Source organism: Cimex lectularius, unplaced genomic scaffold (assembly GCF_000648675.2).
Source record: "Cimex lectularius strain Harlan isolate CLEC.00 unplaced genomic scaffold, Clec_2.1 scaffold85, whole genome shotgun sequence".
Taxonomy (NCBI): Eukaryota; Metazoa; Arthropoda; class Insecta; order Hemiptera; family Cimicidae; genus Cimex; species Cimex lectularius.
In genome coordinates, this window is record NW_019392718.1 from 679,861 (window position 1) to 702,157 (window position 22,297).

Sequence of the window (22,297 nt, forward strand, 5' to 3'; positions counted from 1 at the left end):
CGAAATATATATATATTTCATTTGTTTCATTGATCTTTAACTGCTGGTTTTGTCTTTTGTATCTGTATGAATGATTTGGATTGGGTTGTATGTTACTTTGCCTACATATCATAAATATGTATTTTTTATTGGTTTTTGTTATGGTTTGGTCACAAAACTTTATAATGTGTTCAACTTCTGATGAATTTATGTGTTCAAGAACTAATAAGGAACTCATTGCTTTGTTAAAATGTTATTTTATTATTTCTTTTACAATTATAATTTTCTTAATATAATTGAATGTGCTAATTCCTTAAAAGGGTTTGTCCGATATTTGGACACTCCTATCCCTTTTTAAGGATAAATATTCATCTTTGTTTCCTAATTTGTAAGGCTAGTATCATAAGAGAAAGAGAAAACAATAGAGGTGGCGAAGTATAACAATTCCGTCTCAAGGGATGACAAGGGTCGGACTTCGTTGGACGCGGTCTCGGCTAGAAACCATTAGTCGCCCTGCTCCTCTGGTACGAAATACGAGGCTAAGTCAATATAAACTGGGAGTAAACAAATATCGCGTGTCCACTCGTCGGATAGGTGTTGATGCCATCACACCTTTAATTAAAATGTCTCCACGCGATAAGCTCATCGCCATTCCCCTTGGCGACGGATCATGCGTCCGAATATACAAAATTTATTAAGCTGATGGAATAGCTACAATGATTGCCGTCTTATTTGCCATACATGTTTCCTTTGAATAACACAAAATGAATACACTTCTGATTAAACATTAACAATGGGCTAAACTTATTCGCTAAAAATTTCTAAACTTCACGATTATTACAGTTTGACTGTACAACATAATGAACAACTATACTGGATTTTATGAGCACGATTCTCTCTCTATTTGTCTATGTAACTATGTGGGCTACCCTTTTAAAGAATTAAGTTGTATTATTTAAGATAAAATAATCCTTATCCTGATCCGACAGGCCTTTTCCAATATATATAAATTTTGTCTTGTTTTACTCTTGGTTAGTTGCACCACCATCACGATTTGTCTCAATTATTTCATTTTTTTATGTTTTTATCATCCGCAGAGGCCGTGATAGTAACAACAAAATACTTGTATACATAGAAAATATATATACATTTATAAATAGGAGATATATCTTGTTCTGTAAGTAACTTTAGCTTTATATTTTCAACAGAATGAATATCGGTAGTTGAAATAGTAAAACAATGTGCTTTCATCTTCAAGAAAGAATGCATAACCATGGCAACGATTATAAGTCCACGCCACGGGTCACAGTCGCACAAGGGTCAGTTATTAGCCCTTGCTTACAGCCTATGTCGGGTAATTTTACTGTAGGAGTAAATCGGCAAAGTTGATTGGCCCTACTTGTTAAGAGTGGCTATGTCACTTGTCTCTACGTGTTGGACCGCTTATTTTTCGGCTCTAATAAATGGGTATGACTTAGTTTGCTTAATTCTACTAGTTGGGTGGCTTATTTTTCGACTGTAGTAGATGGTAAGTCTTAGACGTTTGACTTTAATAGTTGGGCGAAGCTAATTTTTGTACTCTACTAGATTAGTGTGGCTACGTCACTTGTCTCTACTAGTTTAGCGTAGTTTAATTTTTTCCACTCAAATACATGGGTGTGTCTTAGTCACTTCATTCTACTAGATGTGCAGCTTATTTTTTGGACTCTACTAAATTGGGTGTGGATTATTTACGTGATTCTACTTGTCTATTCGACGGTGATAGATGATCTAGCTTAGTTGCTAGATTCTACTAGTTATGCTTTGAATGTCATAGATGGTGAGGTAGTGGTATAGTATACCACTATACGATAGTGGAGTAGTATAAAATGCTGGTAGTTGCATGACTACTAGTTGGGCGTGCCTAATTTTTGTACTCTACGAGATGAGCGACGCTAGGTCACTTGTCTCTACTAGTTTAATATAGCTTATTTTTTCGACTCTACTCTATCGGTGTGACTTAGTCGCATGGCTCTACTTGTTAGACGCGGCTAATATTTTTCAACTCTAGGTGGGTGTTCCGTTTATATAATAATAAATTGTTTTTTTTTCTCCTTATACTTACTTCAAAGGTAATAATAAACTGTTTAATGAGTAATAACACTTTAATTTTTATGATGAACGTTAGGTTAAAGCGTAAAAAAATACCAATATCCAAAATTATTATTTTTTTTTTTTGTAGAACAGAAACGAACATAATATATTATTTATAATCTTGTCATTAGATAATCAGACTCCGATAATGAGAGAGGGTCAAATTATACATTTAGCCGTTTTAAAATAAAATTAATTAGTGATAAAATATAACTATCAAAGTCTGTGTACACGTTTTGATGATATAACAACATGCTCGATACGCCTCTGCGCTCCAGTAAGCTTGAGCCATACTGATATCGAGTTTAATGATGTCGTAACTTGTCTGAAGAATCGTGTTAGTTCATCTTTAATGGTACTTGTCCTGGCGTTGTGTCAAGTTTGCCCTAGCCAGTAACAAGATGCAGTATGTTTTGTACAAAGAGTCGGGCAAGTTCATGATAATCATATAATGACTTGAATTTATTAGCAGTAAACAGTTTGTGTGAGACGTCGCGGCCAAGTTTTTGGCATTGAATGCAAAATCCTTATATTATACAATGGTACCAGAAAAGTTTTTTTTTTCATTTGCTATTGTTTTAATCCCTTTAATCAACATTTCTGTAACCATAGTATGATTTGGGGTTTACATCACGTCATTACGTACAGACACACATTATTAAGGGGATAAAGCGTCTGTTCACACAGCGTCTTGAGCAGTTCATTATTAATAAGAAATTAATTAATCTTTATGTAAGGTATTGATTGAGATAAAAAAGTCAGCGTCACGAGCGGGATTCGAACCCACGACCTTCGGCTAAATACGCCGATACTCTACCACTTGAGCTATCGTGACTTCGGGGTTCAGGTGGGACTTCGATCCACTCAGACACTGACTTCCCATCTCAACCCCGAAGTCACGATAGCTCAAGTGGTAGAGTATCGGCGTATTTAGCCGAAGGTCGTGGGTTCGAATCCCGCTCGTGACGCTGACTTTTTTATCTCAACCAATACCTTACATAAAGATTTATTAATTGAAAGATGTCATTTGGTCAATCGGACCACGAAATCTAATGAATTTAGTTAATAAGAAAATATTTTCTTTTGAACGACTTCAAAGCCCATGTACGTACAAACTTATTAAATGAATTTTAGCTCGGTACTTAGCGGCCGAGGCAGCCCGGAAAATTTGCACTGCATTGAGTCATGAAACTTAAGTGAGCGTCAAAAAGGGGATAAAAAAGTTTGTTTCTGGGAATGAGGAGATTGAAGATGAACCACAGGCTGGTGAATCTTGTATCTCGAATGACGACGGATTAAACGAAGTTATCCAACTTGATTCGTGTCAAAGGCGTCACGAGTTTGCCAAAGTGTTTAATGTAAAAGATGAAATAATTTGCTCTAGCTTACGTTGAATTGGGAAGAAGTGGAAGCTGAGCAAATGGGTTCCTCCTAAATTGACCGACGGTAACAAGCTTCAGGCTTTAAACATTTAACTTTCATTGATTTAACGTCACGAAGTAGGGACGTTGTTTGACCGGATTGTATCATGCTGCATAAAACAGAAACTGTACTGTAACACCAGGAGGTCTTACAAAGCTGTCACCAGATGACCCTGTCCTATTGAAGCGAAAACCGAATATTCGCCAACAAAAAATGGTGGTTTGAGTTTGGTGACGTACTTATTCAAACTTTGTGAACCACTTTTGAGTACTGCGCTCATTTATTGATTCATCACCGAAGTCAAAGTTTTACGAGCTGCCTCGGCCGCCCTAGTACTGAATTTGCAGCGAGCTGTTCAGCTAACGCACTTTCCTTTTGGTATTGCGTGACGTAAGCATCTAATCTTCCTATGTACATATAAAGGTTGATTAATGGTATAAAAACAATAACATCCCTGGAAGCTGGCCCGACCACTCGCCCGTTTTTCTGCCTTCTGCCTGCGTCCGGGTTTTGCAATTTGTTCCCGGTGTGATAAGCTAATCATATACATAGCCAAAAAAAAAAAAAAAAAAAAAAAAAACGCAAGGACACTTTTGGTTCTGTCAAATGCTAGGTAAGTGGCTTCCTTCTTAAATTTCTTTTTATTCCTAAACCATCACCTTAATTTTCTAAATAACAAAAACATCAATACTTATATAACCTTTACTGTAAATTTAAACAGTTTTGTTTGAAAAAAATTTAACATAAGTTTCATTTCAATTGCGCAATAACACCAATATTTAAGGGTTTTTGAAAAGTCGTAGGTGACAATGAAAAAATTGATGATGGCAGTACCATTCAATTCGGACGAGAGGTGGATCTTTATCGACTAACAAGCCTGTTTATTGCGTACATACCCAATTTATTTAGCCATCGTTGGTATTTCCTGTCAACTAAATGTCCAAATAAATTGTGTTTTTGATGTAAACTCGCACAGGGCGTTTTGTAATGCTTTGAGGGGCACATCAACCCATTTGCCATACTTTAATTAAACCGTTACGCCTTTCTTTATGAATCCGCTTATTCCCAGGGTTGTTAGAAATAAATGGTAAGTTAAGTGTGGAAATCCCATAAGTGTACTTTATCCAAATGAATGTATAAAAGAGGAAGAAAAAGAGAAAGGTAATCCCTTGGAAATTAATAATTCATGGTTGTTCCACTGCATGCGAATTAACGCGTGATTTAGGTACGTGATACGATGCAGGTTTGATAGAAATATACATGTTCCAATGTTTCACCCAACCTAATATTAGCAGAATTATATATAAATTCTAGTTTTAAAAAACTGATGATTCGTTAGTAAAAACAATATTTTTGACCTGGATACCAATATACATTCCCAATGTTTTATAGGAAAGGCACTTCAAGAAAAAATTACTATTTGCGTACACACTTAATTTTAAAGTTAAACAATTCCTACGGGCATTTAAAATTGTTTAAATTTTGTTTTTTCTCATCCTACATATATTTGTAAAAATTAAACCATGTCTATAAATCCCAGGCGCTGAAGATGATCTCAATAAAGATTGAAACGTTGGTACGATAAAGAAAATGTTTTTCTAAAACCTACGTCACACCAGACCGCATCGCACAACCTCCAAATAATCATTGAATAGAATGGCAGACGGATTGTATCTTTTTTCTTTTATACTTTGTTAACAAATGGTTTCATTTTCGTTGAAATAAACGCATTTTCTTTTTATCCTGTTCTGATATTACGTAGAGATAGAAGTTGCAATTTCTGAACTTAATTTTATCATTATTATTAATTCAATTAATTATTATTTTGTAAGGTATTGGTTGAGATAAAAAAGTCAGCGTCACGAGCGGGATTCGAACCCACGACCTTCGGCTAAATACGCCGCTACTCTACCACTTGAGCCATCGTGACTTCGATCCCCTCGGACACCAACTCTCCATCTCAACCTACAACCGTTCGAACCTTCCCTCTTTTTTGCTATTTTCAGAGTTGTGTCCGAGTGGATCAAAGAAAACGGTGGCCGTCATTGAAAGAAATTGACACTGCACTCATTAATGAGAGGAACAGGATCAGATCTCAGCGACTCTGAATTTGGTCCCAACCCCCTTCAAAAATAGTTTCTTCGATGGGCGAACACCGGCATACCGGGGGTTCAAATGCACATTCTCCCAAAGATAGAGCCAGAGATAAAGTACAATAAGCTGTACACCTGCATTGCTCAGAGGGAAGTCCTCCAGTTCCTGGTATCCATTGTTGAAAAAAAAAGTTGTGACATTAGTTTTCATTAAATAGAAAAAACTGGGGTCTCTTTTAAGTAGTTGCTCCACTCCTGTCTTGTTTTGGTACATATTAATATAAAATTGTTGTTTGTTACCTAATTAAAAGTAGTTGTAATGAATTGTAAATAACAAACAAACTAAAAATTGTTTGTTGAGGTCCATGTTTTATGGATTTTATTTAAGCATTTGATGTTTGGCATACTAGTAATCCGTTAAAATTATGTTTTGCATTATTCCTTCGTTATACTCCTTATTTTCTTTGTATGTTGCTTATTTTGGGTCATTTTCTACCTTTGTTTAAATAAATAAATAGAGATAGAGAACAAATCTCACGAAATTTTTGGAAATGTTCTCTTTTTTATTTATTCAACATTGTCAAACATGCCAAGTATGAAAAAAGATTAATCAGGATATAATAAATTTAATCACGTCAAATTATTTGATGGAAACAACAATTGAACATTTAAGGCTTTCAAATTAACTAATAGCATAAAACTGACTGGGTCTTTATTCTAGGTACTTCAATTTGTCATGGGCGTGGCTAAGTTCTTTCACTCCACTAGTTGGGCGTGGCCTCTTTCAAATATTTGATGTTTGGAAAATTACAAATGCTTTTTTTTTTATTTTTACTTAAAACAAATCTGTAATTATTTGGAGTGCCCAGGAGCAAAACGATGGGGGTCTATTCTTTCTGATTTTGAGCCATGTGATAGCTGGATGGGTGCAGTTTGAAGATATCTATTTAGAAACGGGTAAAACAACGCGATTCCATCAGATAAATTGTTAGCTAAATGTTAGGAAACTGGAAACTTTGTTTTTTGTTGCCTATTCAACTTAAACCTTTAGTCCCTCATGGTTTTTCCTCTGAACCGTCCATTTAGGTAGTTACGACCACAAAATGTACTTTACTTTAAATACCTTATACTATAACTACCTCTTATTTTCACTCAAACGAATTCAGATTATTTTTATTTATTCTTGCTTGTGTATGGTTTATTGTCGAAAATTATGTTGAACATTAGATTTATTTCATTAATCATATTATATTATTTTTTATCACAAAAACCTAATTCAAGATTCTACTTTATGTTATTTTTTTTATTGTTGTATTCAATTTGGGCGTGATTTGTCTGACTCTATTATAATTGAAAAAACTCTAAAAATATTTTTAAATTCATTTCTTGCTTGTTTGAGTGCGCTTTGTTATCAGAATTTACAGTAATTATTAATTTTGATATATTTTATATTTAGAATTTTTTTTCAAAATTATGTCTTAANAGCTCAGAATTTAGTCATTTTAAACCTTGGTCATGCCTATATATATATATATATTTATAGGCATGACCAAGGTTTAAAATGACTAAATTCTGAGCTATTTCTTATTTTGCTTAAATATAAACGTCTAATGATTTCTTTACGTCATAATTGATGCATAGTTGCTTGATTGTGCCTGTGATGTGCTGCCAGAATTTGAAGTAAACAATAAAATCGATATATTTAATATCTGACATGGTAATTTTTTTAATTTATTAAATCTCAGGAGCAAGCTTCAAAAACTACACACGCAAATCATATTCTGCAACGGTACTATCAAAATTACTTGAAGTTATACTTTCCAATTATTTGTATACAAATCATCTCGACTTTTGGGGCATCATCTCGAATAATAAATGCATTGTTTAGAACGAAAAAACCTGCACGCGTTGGAAAATATATTCAAACAAACTATGTGTTATTTCTTGGTTAGATTTTGCTCACAATCAATTTAAAAGCTGGTCCGTCATAAAAAAAAGAGAGGCTCATAAATTCCGTGATTCGTTCACCCACCCTTGATAGAACCTCAAGGTAATTTTGTGGAAGTAATCTGTCCTTTTATCGGCTATGAACGAGTCAATCATTTTTTGAAAAATAGATCCTTACACTTTTATCACTAGTACAACAAACACTTTACAGTCGAAATTATTCCAATGAAAAAACACTTACCCCAGCCAATTCCAAGATAGACACGAAGTTTTATGTTTTCCCTTGTAAACGTCGCCACAACCAGCATGTACAGATACAAGCCTGAAAAAATAAATATATATATATATAATCTAGAATTTCGTCGTTTTTTTTTTAACTTGAATTAATGTAGAAATTTGAGCATCAATCTATCCTTGCCACAAATTAAACGGAAGTTTTGTTAAGACTTTTAAATAAAAGTAATTTTTACCGTGCTTGTGATTGTAATTAATAATATAATAACACAGTTATTCGGATAAATAACATCTCGCATGTTGTTTAATGTTAATTTTTAATTTATCAGTACCACTGAGAAAAAAGTAAATGTTCATACAAAATCTGATGTGGCATTGCTAACCACTTTTTTTTTAAGTTGGTATATTAGTTTAGTTTTGGATCATCGACGGAGAATTGTGTTATAAGAAGGGTGGGGCGATGTTCAACATCTTTCATGTCTTTCTAATTGCACCTGCGTCAATCGCAGACTCGTTTTATTTCATGTTATCCAAATTTTGTACTTTGAGTTTAAAACTCCATATCCTCTCCAGTCAATGTATTTATCAACTAAAAAGTTCAAAATTCGTATTTGCAAACTTTCTTCTTATCAAACCTTTTGTTGATTTAAATATGGTTGATAAAATTGTTGATAGTCACAAATAGTGTTTATATATTTTTTTCTTTTATGATGGTACAACTGTGCTAAAATTGTAAAGTTACGAACAACTTGGTTGCTTTTATTTAATCTTAGTCTAGAAGAGTGCAGAAGTAACCGAATTATTACTCTCCTATTCCTTTAGGCGTCTTGATGTCTGGGCGGGAAGGATTCTGGATGAAAAGTGTTAATCTAGGGGGTTGCGATGAGGATCCAGTGTTTTATGAAAGTGTCTGTATCGACTTTTTGCCGTTTTGAGGACAATTTGGATTTAGAAGTCTGCAAGGTTAGTAAGGTTTGAAGGAATTTTGGCTGGAGTGGCTAGATTTATGGAGATGGGAACGCTTGAAGCCACAGTTCAATTCCATACGTCCAGACTGGTTGTAAAAAAAAAAAGATTTGTGTTATTTAGTAAGAGTTTCTATCTGTTGTCTGATAGTATTTGAATAGACCAAATCTATTATTTTGAGTAGAGAGTGAGAGTTCCAAGTAAGTCTTTGTTGATGTAAAATCCCAAATAGCAGACGACCTTGGGAGCTGGAGAGGAAAAGTGTTATAGTAAATAATACGAGATGATATTGAGCGAAGGGTGAAAGTTTTCCTTGAAGCATTCTTCCATACTCATACTGGATAAGTATGGAGTTTTTGAAGTCCACTACTGGGTCTGAGTTGGCTTTAAGGGTAGCGGTATTGTCCCCATATGTGCACGTCCGCACTGTATACTGGAAAGAGAATGGAACGAATGATGGTGCCTTGCGGAACACCCACTTCTACTTTGTATTCGAAAGTACCTATCGGACTTACAGGAGTTTAGAATGAGGTGGTCAATTCAAGTGAATGTAAAAATGCCTCAATTTTCCGGACCTTAAGTGCCAATTTTTAAACATAACGAGTAAATCAAGAAACTGTGTTAAGTGGTAGATGTATCTACCACTTTTCCTACTAAGAATACTCTGGATGATCTTGATGAGAAAGCCAATTAAATTGTTAATCAGGCCTCGACCTATATTAACGTCATCATCAGGTAAAACAATCTTAAATGTTTCTACACTGACATAATGAAGTTTTCCGCAGATGACTGTAACAGTATACAGTATTCGTAACCCATGATCCTCGCACAGAGTGGATAACCATAAAAAATGTTTTCCCCTTGGAATTGAAAAAGGAAAGATTCCTTTGCAATCGTCTGGGGAATTCTAAGAATTATAAAAAATATCTATTCCATCAAATACTCTTTTTTTGACAAGCTAAACGAAGATACGAAAAAAATGATTGCATATTGAATAGAAATGGAGTCATTCCACGTGACAACACAAATTTTATTAGTCGTGGGGGCAAAATTATTTCACTCGACCTAGGACGTGGTATTTCACCTACATTATTTTCTTCTCTAGAAAACCCACTTTTAAAATTACTCAAACAAAACTTTTAGGTTAATGAAATAAAATTGCGGCCGAAGGTAAAAGAAAGTAATGAAATTTTAAAAAAAGTTAGCGGACTCCTTTAAACTAATAAATTTATTAACGTTAATATTCTAAAAATTATAAAATAAAATAATATATAAAACAACTAACATTAGTTTTTAACCTGTTTAACAATTTGCAAATTTATTTGATTTATTTATTATGGACATGCGCACAAAAGTTCTTGAAAACTTTGGATCAAGTAGAAATGGGTAATATTCGTAGTACATATTTCTAAACTTTGTTGATATTAGCCGCGTAAACAAACTCTAAGGCCTTGTAAGATGATTCTTTTTCCACTTAACGCGGATAATATGGGTTTAAAATGCTCTGGTTCATTTTACCCCAAACTTATTACGTTCTTAGACGACCTAAAATCTAGATCCATTTTATTCAGCCGATAAGAAAAAGAGACAGATTTCTAATGGGTTCCCTCCTGTTAATTACTATTGGGTAGGCAAAGTAAGAAAATACACAAGCCTGTGTGCGCGTTATTGGGAGATTTTCGGGTTCGGACCAGGTGGCTGCCCACCGTTACGAAAATCTACTTTTATACCACTAGAAGGGATTTATATCAGGGTGTCAGGAGTGCGACAGGGGATTTCAGAACAAGTCTTTTGGTTCGAGCAGGGAGCAGGGACTTTTTTCTGAGTGGAAGGAATTATTAGATTTATAGGAAGTTTGTGGTGTAACCTGTTTTCGGTATTAAACAAACAAAAATTTTATTTCCTTGTATTTTAGCCTAGATTTTTTTCCCTTCCAACGTTGGTTATTGGGGAGACTGGGACAATTATATTTTGAAACGATCTCTTTTGGATTTCACATGTTAAAAAAATCTTTTTGTAATAATTAGTCCTCCACAAATACAGTCACAATAAATGAAACGAATATAAATAAATCTAAACAAATTCAAATACGTTGTGGTAAAACTAGCTCTACTTATCTTTATATGTCTTTTAAACTTTTTATATCTTTCTTTATATCTTTACTCTATAGCTATTTAACTCTAATCTATTTATTTGTGTGTATATTGTTGTTCTTGCTTTCATTAGAAAACTGACCCATTCACCCTCTCCCCCGTTCTACCATTCACTCTTTCTCTACACCATCCAACTATTTCGTACATCACACTTAAAACTTGTAAGAGATACTCATCCATCATTCTTTATCACTCTCTTCCTCCCTCCCTTCTCTTACTCTTTCTCTCTCTCCCTCACTCTCTCTCTCTCTCACTCACTCNTCTCTCTCTCTCTCTCTCTCTCTCTCTCTCTCTCTCTCTCTCTCTCTCTCTCTCTACACGATCCAACTATCTGTCTCACAACTTCCCTTTCTTCCCGTTATTCCTTATCACCCTCTCTTACTCACTCACTCTCTCTCTCTTTCTCTCTCTCTCTCTCTCTCTCTCTCTCTCTCTCTCCCTCCCTGCATCTAACCATCTCTATTCCTGCAAATTGTGAAACTCCGTTCTCACTGATATTAAAAACACCTACAAACATTTAAAAACGCAATATATGTACTTCATACAATACTACAAGAATGTGGTGGGAACGGTGTCATCGTGTGCGGACATGTTAATGTGCTCCCTGTTGGCTTTGGCTTTTTCTAGCGGAAAAAATTGATTTCTGTGAGCAAAAGATTAGCAGAGGTCTCCCTTAGAGAATCCTCTCTAACTGGAGTGGATTACATAGCTTCATTTCCCACAGTAAGTCCTTTAATTGTGAAATTATTCAATTTCTTGGACTTGTATCTTTGCCGTGCTAACTGTGGAACCGGTACAAGGGTCGGTCTGATAACATCCTAGGCTCAGGGCAGTGACACTGGCCACCAAAAACAAAACAAACAACAAGCAGCCTGTCTTGACCTTGGATAAGACCTGGATATAGGAGGTGTCAGCTGACTGCTATATGTCAACATTCAAATCTCCAAGACTACCGTTAAAGCTTGACACAATTTCTGCTCCACCACATCTACGAACTACGTAATGCAAATGACGCCTAAGTCCTCAAAACACCCAAGAAGTTCGCCTGGATCGTCAAGCCCGGATTTTCATTCCTGTGTAAAAGCTCCAAAGATGTCTCTAACGGCTGCCTCGTCAGTAAGTGATCCGAGTAATGATTTGGTTCGTAAACTTAGCCTAATGATAGATGAAAAGTTCTCTTGTTTACCTACAAAACAGGACTTGAATACATTGAAGAAAAGCATTGATAGAATATTTGAAGAAATCAAAACATTGAAAAACGAAAATATGGAGCTGAGGAATGAAGTTGCCCGCCTAACTGAAGTAGATAGAAGACGTGATAGACAGGTGGAAGCTTTGGATAATTTTTGCCGAAGAAATAATTCAATTTTTTACGGTATATCTTACAAAAGCGATGACAACCTTGAAGAAATTGTTGGCTCTTTTATGGCAGAAGTTTTACAGCTGTCTAAATCCTTTGAGATTGCAGCTGTGAAACCTTTAAATCGGATAAATGGGAAATATTTAAATCTGCCCCAAGACTAAAAGGCACGAAATGGAGAATATCAGCAGATTTTTGCTATAGCACTCGCATTAAAATAAGGAAACTTATACAGCTACGAAGGAACGTTAAGCAAATGAAACCGGACACTATCTGCATTCTGAGAAAAGACTCATTACACATAAATGGTTGCCGTTTTCACTGGGACAATATTGTCGGTCTTACATACCANTTGAGTACATTTATGTTCACTTTATTATATTATTATTATTATTATTATTATTATTATTATTAATTTTTAAGGTATTATTATTATTATTATTATTATTATTATTATTATTACAATACTACAATACCTCATACAAAACTATCTGTTGAGAAAAAAATTGACAGTTGTATAAAACAAATGAAGCAAAAATCAATTAATTAATTTAAAAAAATAAATAAAAAATAAATTTTCTTTAAATAAATAAAAAAAATGTTTTGTTTTTATTCCAGTTTTTTATATATGTTTTATTTGGTATTACACTGGTATTATATGTATAAATATTCTATTATTATATTTACAATTTGTTGTTTATTATTATAAGTATGTATATGGATATGTATGTGTGTATTTGTTATATATAAATTATTATTGCTATTATATCTCGATTATATTATTGCATTCTTTGCATTACATTATTCTTCCATTCCATTTTGAATTATTGCTCCATCGCTCATAAACCTATTTTATATATTTGTATTTCTTGTTTTGTGATAATTCAGGGAACCTGTTTCCATGAAATAATGAAGTTTTCTTTCTTTCTTTCTTTAGGAGGATCTCTCTCTCTCTCTCTCTCTCTCTCTCTCTCTCTCTCTCTCTCTCTCTCTTTAGTAGATTCTACAAAATCTTAGCCGTTCACTTTTTATGGATTTATTTATGTTTATTGTTATTCTTCTTGCTTTCTTACATATGCCTTGCTTTTCTCTGTCTTTCTAACCATCTTAATACATATTGCCTCATACTTCCTGTCTCTTTATCATTCTCTCTCTCTCACTCTCTCTTGCTCTCTCTCCGTCTCTTGTACGAAGACACTCATCTAACATTCTTTATCTGTCTCTCTCTTCCTCTTCTCTCACTCTCTCACTTACTCTCTCTCTCTCTCTCTCTCTCTCTCTCTCTCTCTCTCTCTCTCCATCATTCCACTACCTGTCTCACAACTTCCCTTTCTTTCTCTCATTCCTTATCACCCTCTCTTACTCATTCTCTCTCTCTCTCCTCTCGCTTACTCTCTGTCTCTGTCTGTTTGCCTGTCTGTCTGTCTGTCTGTCTCTCTCTGTCTCTCTCTGTCTCTTCTCTCGCTTACTCTCTGTCTCTGTCTGTCTGTCTGTCTGTCTGTCTCTCTCTCTCTCTCTCTCTCTCTCTCTCTCTCTCTCTCTCTCTCTCTCTCTTTTGTATAGATAATTGCGTATTTTGCTTAGATTTTGTTTTAGTTTTTTACATTTTTTTATTAAATGTATCATTGCTACGATAACAATTTTCAGTTCATACAATTTTCTATATTAAAATACATTTACCAGATTGTTTAACGGCAAGTTTGTTTTTGATTGGTTGAACAAATGTTTTTCTGTTTAAAAATTTTAATACACAGCAGCAAGATTTGAAGGGGAGTGATTAATTCGAAGTCTATTACGCTCTTCACACTGGAATTGTCTAGTTGCACAAGTTTATCCCCTTCCAACGTTGAAAATCGGTGTCGTATTGCAAAGTGCGAACGATAATTTGCTGATCAAAGTTCCATGCGATTGTCGACAGACGTGAAAATCGTTCAGCGGTTCAAATTGCAGTGCAAAGACTATGCGGGATGTCCATATAAATAAATATCTTCCGACGGGAACAGAATCATTTGGGTGATTTCTCAGGCGATATTCACCTTCGGAAAACAGGAAATCTTTTTATATAGCTGACACTTTCTTTATCCACCTACTCTGTCTTGTTGTAATGTTTCTCTCTCTCTCTTTTTTCTCCTTCTCATGCTCTCTCTTTCTCCCTCTCTCATGTATAAAGTTAGATTTTATTTACTAAAACAGTTAACATGACAAAAATACATATCTTTCCTTTTTTTTCCTACTTTTGTTAATAATGTAGTTAATTTAATTTAATTTTTAGTTTTCGGAAGCCTAGAGCATTTAAGGACGTTTGAGAAGCTTGAAATGTTTTTTTGTCCACTGGTTTTTAAGACGTTGCGACGGCGCCTTTAAATTAACTTGTAACTAGGTTAACATCTCATTAGGATAATTACCATTCAGAGGGGTAAGTTGCTTCTTTGTAAGAAAATATCAGTGAACAAGACAATTTATGGTCACCGAGTATCTGTATTCTTGAAATTGCAATTGTTGAAATTATTCTGTGTAATTTGATGTGCTGACGTATCGAGCTGTATTCTTAATTAGAAACCTTTTGGATACCAAAATAAATACTGTAGCTACAATTTTTACAAAAAAGACAAATTGAAATATTTGATTGGAACGATATTATCGGCACATAACATATACTCCATACTCAATCAGAGAGCATCGGGATTCGGTTTCGGCGTTTGAGATTTCTCCTGGGAGTTTTTCTGGTCTTGCTTAATAAGTTTAAATCGTAAGTACCAATTATTTGTTTTATTCGTTTTTGGTTTCGCTTTATTGCCATTATCAAACTGACGGCTCATCTTTTAGTTTTTTCACTTTTTCTGGTCAAGGATGTTATTTATACGTTTGCTTTTTATTTGATCTATTTTATTCCACCAGCACATTCTGCTAATTTACGCTGAGGAACTTATCCAAGACATCTAAGACTTCGCTCCGAAGTGAACGTTGAGCCTGGACATTGGAACTCTGAGTAAGTTTGTCAAGACCTCAAAACCTCCCAGAGAAGCTCTAGCTGACGTTAATTTTGAACTGGTTTCCTAAAATGGTTGTTAAACTATTTATTTTTGGGAAGAAAAGGAAGCTCTCATTTTTAGATGTAATGGAAACTTAGTCATGAATCGGTACTACATACCAACCAATAGATAGGTTGTTGCATTTTTTTTCTGTTAATTTGAAAAGAAGACTAATATTGCTCTTGACCTAATTCATCTTGCTCCTCAATTTCACTGAGAGAATAAAGATAAGAATTACAAAGACAAAATTGTAAATATGTTCAGGAATAATGGCTAACCAATGTCTCTAACCAATAAATATAATGTAATATAAAATACCAGCTCCATTGCTTTGGAGAAGAAAATTGCGATTTGAAATTTGTGATAATATAAAAATAGTCTATAAAATCTTTTCTTTCTATGGATTTCTACATAAATAATTACTTCGATAAAAATCTGTAAGAACAAAATTGACATGAAAAACACGTGAGGAGAAATCACCCAATGGTGAGCCTCCTTTAGAAGAAATAATTAATGATTACTTTTTCAATTTTCTTCGTCACTACGTAGGGCATCACGTGGCCATCGGCGTCTCAGTCGACGGAAATGATTATCTGGGCTGGTAGAGGAACTGAGCTGACCGACCAAGGCATTGGGATGTGTGGAAATGGATTAATGGAATTTGCTAATTCTGGAACAAAGAGGGTTAATATGACCATTAAGGTCTGGGTGCACGGTGAGGTTTAATACAAAACAAGAAGGCTAACAATTTTTCTTAAGATGAATGGAATCTTTGAATGTGTCGGGGCTTCGAATGCTTGGTTGACCCCCCCCCCCCCGAGTTCGGTACCATAAGTCCACATAGATTTGAGAACCGTGGTGTATACTAATCTTTCGTAAGTTTCTATCGGCTGTCGAGCTGTGGTGATTTTGTATCTATGTTTAGTTTGTATCATTTTAGTCTTATGTGCGGATTATAAGTAAGTCGTTTGTCCAGGTGAAATCTCAAGTAACGTACGTCTTCGACAAGGGATAGTGAAAATTGTAGAATTTTAACAACAAAAATGCCACTGCTTGCCAGAAGTAAAACAATACTTACAAAACTTCGTTAAGTACTTTTTTACTAACAAATTTGAAATAAAATGTAATTCGTACCTTCAACGAACATCCAGAAGTAGTTGGTGAGGATGAAATATTTCAGGAGGAGAACGAAGACGACGCAAATGAAATCGCTAGGCACCAAGATCTGAAACGTAAAGTTCGGGATTAATTTTCAATTTATGCAAATCCCAGTGTGAGGCTTAAAGGATTATTGCAATAAGGGATAAAATGGACGGGCAACTTTTCCTAGCTAGCCGTGTATCCTAGGCCATTCTAGGAAAATCAATTTCGACAAACTTTCCCGAGCTTTGCAAGCTAACCGGGATGAAAATACGGCAAGTGAAAGATTAATGCGCCCTCAAGGGATGAAAATGAATCGTGTAAACGGCACGCCACTCATGTCGCAAATCACATCATTTTTTAAGAGTTTTAGCATAAATTTAAACGCTAAACCTCGCGTGTGTTGTAATTACCTGCAGTGCAAAGTTAAGGATCCATAAAAAGTCGGCTAAAATGTAAGTGCACATAAGGTTCGTGTGTATCGTATTCCGCAAGCATCTCAGGTCCCTAGAACAAAAATTCGAATATTTCGTTAACTCAAAAATAACAGTATTAACATTATTTTTATCTTATTGAATAATAATATAAAAACAAGACACCAATAAAATTATTTATAACAAGACGGACGGTTGTATTGAACCTCAGGAATTTCCCTAGTTTGAAGGGGTTAATGTTATTGTGCAGATTATCATAAATGGTCCGATATATTGTTCACGTATGCTAAAACATCATCTTTATGCTGCATTTATTCGACAGGAGAACAACAATTGATGGAAATCTAAAAACGTTCTCAAATAGTCCCACAAATCATTGGGCTAAATAACTTATGTCACATTACACTTCTTAAAAACAGTATTGTATAAGTGCCCGTTTTAATTAACTGACTAGAAAATGTTACTTCACGACTCATATCATGTCATCGTGAGGCTAAGTTGCTTGTACTGTTAGTTGGGCGTAGAATGATATTTCTTTGACTCTACTATTTGGGCGTAGATAAGTTTCTTCGCTCTACTAGTTGGGCGTGGCTAAGTTGCTTGTACTATTGATTGGGCGTAGTACGATAGTTCCTTACTTTACTAGTTGGAGTGGCTAAGTGTTTTCACTCTACTACACTGAAAGACAAAAAAAGTTGCCACCCTTAACATTTTTAATTAACTATTGGACAATCCACCATTGAGTATTTTACAACAATATTTGGTCCTTTATAAGGGATTAGAAACCGATAAAATATCCCTCTTGTGTTTACTGGATTTTGTAAATAAATCTTTGAATTGATAATCGCTTCTTTGTTGTTTTTTGGTAAAATGTCTTTCTAACGTCCCGGTGGTTTGTGTTTTTTTAAATTGTACCATTTTTAACTTTAAAATTTGGTTTACTGATGATTTTAAGTGTAACATAAACGGCTAGAATCACAGCATTGTTGGAAGATGGAAGAAGTCAAGCTTATGTGGCCAGGGTGTTTAATATTCCCAGAACAACTGTCCCAAGGGTCTTCCATATCTACCCAGATACTGGAGTTTCTCAAGAAAGCCATCGTGGGACGTTTCCGAAAGATGATATTTTCATTGTTTCGAATGTTCTACGCAATCGACATTCCACCGCTGTTCAAATCAAGCAACTACTTCAACAAGTTAGAAATGTTAATGTCAGTTTAGCCACTCTAAAACGAAGACTTTCAAGAGCTGGATTGCTTCCTTTAGAACAGCTGGGCTATGTTTTGCAAGAAAATGCAATTGGTCTGAGCAAAATTGGACTAAAGTCTTGTTTTCAGATGAGTCGAGGTTTTGTTTGTGGTCTTCTGACCGCAATAGAGAGTTTGGAGAAGAACAGAATATATCCAAGCAACATTTTCACTCCGGAAAGCTATGGAGGTGGTGGTGTTATGATTTGGGTGGGCATCTTGATCACCGAAAGTTTCCTAACATCTGCGCGATACATCGAAGATGTGATAACAAAAGAAGTTGCCCCCTATTTCCCTATAAGTCCGTTATATGACACTAATTGGTGACGGCTTTATTTTTATTTAATTTAATTTATTTATTTTTTTTAGAAGAGAATTTTCAGGATTTAAAAAGGGCGCTGTTGGAGGATTATACAAATATTCCGCAGCACTACATTCAAGGACTCATAAAATCCACCCCACATCGAATGCAAGCGGTGATGAAAGTTAGGGGAGAAAATACTCCGTACTAAATTGAATATTTTCTTCGTTGTTTCCACAGAAATATTTTTGGTACAAAGATTTTGCTCAGTTTATTTTTTTTATTCAACTATTTTTTTTCTTTAAAATTATTCAGTAGACGACAAAAAGTAAAAATTGAAAATATTGAAAGTATTTATTTTTAAAAAAACTGGAGTGCCAATTTTTTGCCTCTCAGTGCAGTTGGCGTGGTCAAGTACAAAGAAGCTAAGTTAGTTGATTTTCTCTATTTTTAAATCAGCAAGTTTAGTTGGCTTGTTGTTTACCAACTCAAGTAAAAACTAGACAAAAAATATTTGCTTAAAATAAGTGTAATATTCGTTATTTCTGTTGTGATGTAGAAAACCGAAATTACGGCAGAGACTGTCGTACCATATCCAAATGATCTGCTAAACAAATAAGATCATTATCCAACCGTAAACCAAATTAACCAGTTGTACTATCTAAAAGATACAAAACTGAGAAAAAACTTCAGCTAGCTTTGATATAGCTTTGGTTTGTATACCACTTACTACATAAACACCAGACATGTTTCATAGAATTAAACATGAAGAAAAACAAAGAAGATTATACCAGAGATTGGGGGAAAGGAATTTGAATTTACCCCTGCGACCATCACTGGGTCCTCCAACATCACTTTTTATGAATAGGTAATGCAGTATATCTCTGTGGAGGGGCAACATATTTGAAGGGAAAGAAATATAAAAATAAGAAGAGAAAAGATTTAAAATAAGAATACAATTTTACGTTAAAAACTCAATTATTGTTAAAATATTAATTAAAAACTATTTATAATAATTAAACATGTATTTATATGGTCCAGGTATTTTAATGTATAATTAAGCCATTTGGCTTTAAAGTTTTTGAGCAAGAAAAGTTATGTTATTTTTATGTAGTCAAAGTTTTTACTTTTTACTCCAAAAATAACAGTAAAGGTAGCGGGTTAAGGCGGTGAAAGTAGCGTCGTTGTGCCCATTAGACCCAACTTTCAACGTCTGTACTTAACTCCTGGCCATAACCGTTATTGCGGATACCTCAAGACGGTTTGAACTAAATCGTTTTAAGGCATAAAGAATGAAAGAATGAACCAAGAAAGTCAGAAGAAAAAAAACTTTCATTGCTCGTCTGTTATTAAGGTTTCTAAAAATCGAATTTATAGCACAAATGAAGAATGTCAAAAGAAATAAATTACACTATCACTAGGTTATGATCAAGCCCTCTATTTTGACATATTTTGATTTTGCATAAATAAGAAGCTTAACAGCTCCAATTAACAATTTTATTCCTTTTAAAAATGTGTACATTGAATAGATTTTTCACCCAAATATTACTTTTAATTTGAACACTTAACACTCGTCTAAAATTAGCTATTCGTGAGGTAAACTGTATTAGATTTGACTTTAATATTTGTTTTTACGTTTCTTTCCCATGGTTTACTTAACTTCAATTAAAACTTTAACTTAAAACTAGCTATTCGTGAGGTAAACTGTATTCGATTTATCTTTAATATTTGTTTTTACGTTTCTTTCCCATGGTTTACTTAACTTCAATTAAAACTTTAAGTTAAAATTTAACTCTCTTTGTTATCTTTACAGGGCGCTATTTGTTTTCCGGAGACAAAAATCTTTGCCATGCTTGAAAAACCTTTCAAATCGACTAGTTTAATTGTAAATTGCATTTATCAATGTAAATATATTTCATTAAGTACGAATTTTAAGTGTATTCCAGAAAAAATATAATTGTAAATAAAGACACCTATTGAGAATACAATTAGTTATAACTAATGAGTAAGACCGAATAGGTTACTGTTTATTGGTACCAAAAATTTAATTAAATTAAGAAAAAATCTCAAAATTATTGTCCATATAATCCGATATTGGCTGCATGAAATAATGAATTTTCTAATTTTATTGTACAAGTTTTTTAAAAACATGTTAGCTGATACTTTTAAGATATTTAAAAAAAATCTTCGTTTTAATTGTCATTGATTTAATAATTATGCCTCTGTATCATTTAAAGCAGCTAAGAGATGGTAACTCGCCAAATGTTCGCGGATAAAAGAGGTTCCGGTCTACCGTGTAAAGTCGGCGGATAATTTCCAACATAAGTCAAGAAGAACTGGCAAAACTAAGAAGCTTTTAAAAGTAAGATAATAATATAATCCGAATTAATATAATACAAATGGTCTGTATAGCATATAGCAGTGAACGGGAATATCGACTATTTCGCCCGACTGGAGTAAATGGTATCAAGTTAGGAATTAACGATTCTGGCTATATGCTCAGTTTGTAACTTGCTAGCTTCGGAGTGGTTGAAATAATTGTTGTCGGAGTCCGGGAGCTTAACTTGGGACGGCAGGAAGGACGAGACAAAGGTCTAACTGAGAACTGCCAACACAGGAGTAAGTGATTCACGACCTCTACGTGAGAAATCCAATTCCAACAGAAGCAACTATAACGATGTCAAAAGAGAGATCAGAATCAATTCAGTTCACAAACGACAAGAACTACAATACTCTAATTAATTTTTCATTTCTCTCTCTCACTTTCTCACTATCACTGTGTGTATGTGAGTGAGTGAGAGAGATAGTTGTGTGTGTTAAAAATAGTGAAAAGAGAGAGATAAATCTATAAAAGAGAGAAGCAGAAAAGAGAAGGAAAGAGAGCAAGAGAATTGAGTGAAAAGAGAGGTACAAATATATAGAAAAAGACAGATGTAGAAAAGAGAATGGAGACTGTAAAGTACTGTAAAGTGAGGAACAGATATATAGGAAAAGAGAAGAGTAAGAATAAGAGTAGAGAAAGAAATGAAAGCTGGCTGAGAAAAAAGACACAAGCAAGAGGGAGTGAAAGCAAAAAGAGTTAAAATGTTAAAACGTGAACAGATAGATAGGTAGACATATATATAAATATACGTAAACTAGTAGCGAGAGATAGAAATAGACTGTCAGACAGACAAATTGTGAGAAAATGAAAAGTCATACTATATCAACCNAGAGAGAAACGGACGGATATCTCGTAGAGTCGATCGTTTGTCAGGATTGGATTGTTTTCCGAATCCGCCATTATGGGTGATAAAAATGTAATCCAGGTTTTCACATTTCAAAACAACGTTTATTAACTACTTAAAATAGGACGAAGGAGGTGACCAAGCCGAAGCCACGATCCTCCTTCAAAGCTCGCTCACTCCATAAAACCCACTCTTCCTCATTTTCGCAACCAACTGTCGCGTTCATAATCCAACTTTTAAGTCATCACTGGGCTCTGCCCAGTGAATGATTTTAAACCTTAGAATGTAAGTGATTCGTGAACAAATGGCCAGTGCCAACTAAACTCCACTCAATTGTTCAACTACTGACTATTCCGTACTCGTGTCAACCACTGAAAGCCCTGTGCCTGTGACCTTTTTGTAGCGGCGGCAATTTGCAAACCTGCATAGCATGTGGGGATGGAGGAAAGGGTGGCAGGGAGGCAGGAAGGAGGTGAGAGATGGAGAGAGGGGAGTGGAAAACATTGAGAGGTAGAGAAGAGAAAAAGCTAGACGGAAAGGTAAACATATAATAAAACAACTCTAGGTATAGAGAGGAAGAGAGAGTAGGAAGGTAGACATAAAAACAAATAGACACACCCATATATATA

The 22,297-nt window shown here is 34.6% G+C and overlaps 2 protein-coding genes across 7 annotated transcripts in view; one reads left to right on the plus strand and one right to left on the minus strand.

The window, feature by feature from the left end:
* Positions 1-22,297, minus strand: part of LOC106668989 (diuretic hormone receptor-like) — a 288,654-nt gene that overhangs the window by 58,540 nt on the left and 207,817 nt on the right. For all 6 annotated transcript variants that reach the window (XM_014398227.2, XM_014398242.2, XM_014398218.2 and 3 more), the window contains 3 exons: positions 16,873-16,966; positions 16,454-16,544; positions 7,816-7,896 (listed from right to left, as the gene is read on the minus strand). In XM_014398227.2, the coding sequence (XP_014253713.1) occupies positions 7,816-7,896; positions 16,454-16,544; positions 16,873-16,966 (266 nt within the window). The remainder of the gene's footprint in view (positions 1-7,815; positions 7,897-16,453; positions 16,545-16,872; positions 16,967-22,297) is intronic.
* LOC106669019 lies at positions 11,349-12,638 on the plus strand. Its single transcript, XM_014398270.2, has 2 exons — positions 11,349-12,043; positions 12,125-12,638. Exons 1-2 carry the CDS (start codon positions 11,930-11,932, stop codon positions 12,449-12,451), a joined length of 441 nt encoding a protein of 146 aa, XP_014253756.1. The 5' UTR covers positions 11,349-11,929; the 3' UTR covers positions 12,452-12,638.

Coding starts and splice junctions, on each gene's coding strand:
- LOC106669019 (XM_014398270.2), top strand. CDS start 11,930: ATGCAAATGACGCCTAAGTCCTCAAAACACCCAAGAAGTTCGCCTGGA. Junction 12,044..12,124: donor CTCTAACGGCTGCCTCGTCA/GTAAGTGATCCG, acceptor CCTACAAAACAG/GACTTGAATACATTGAAGAA.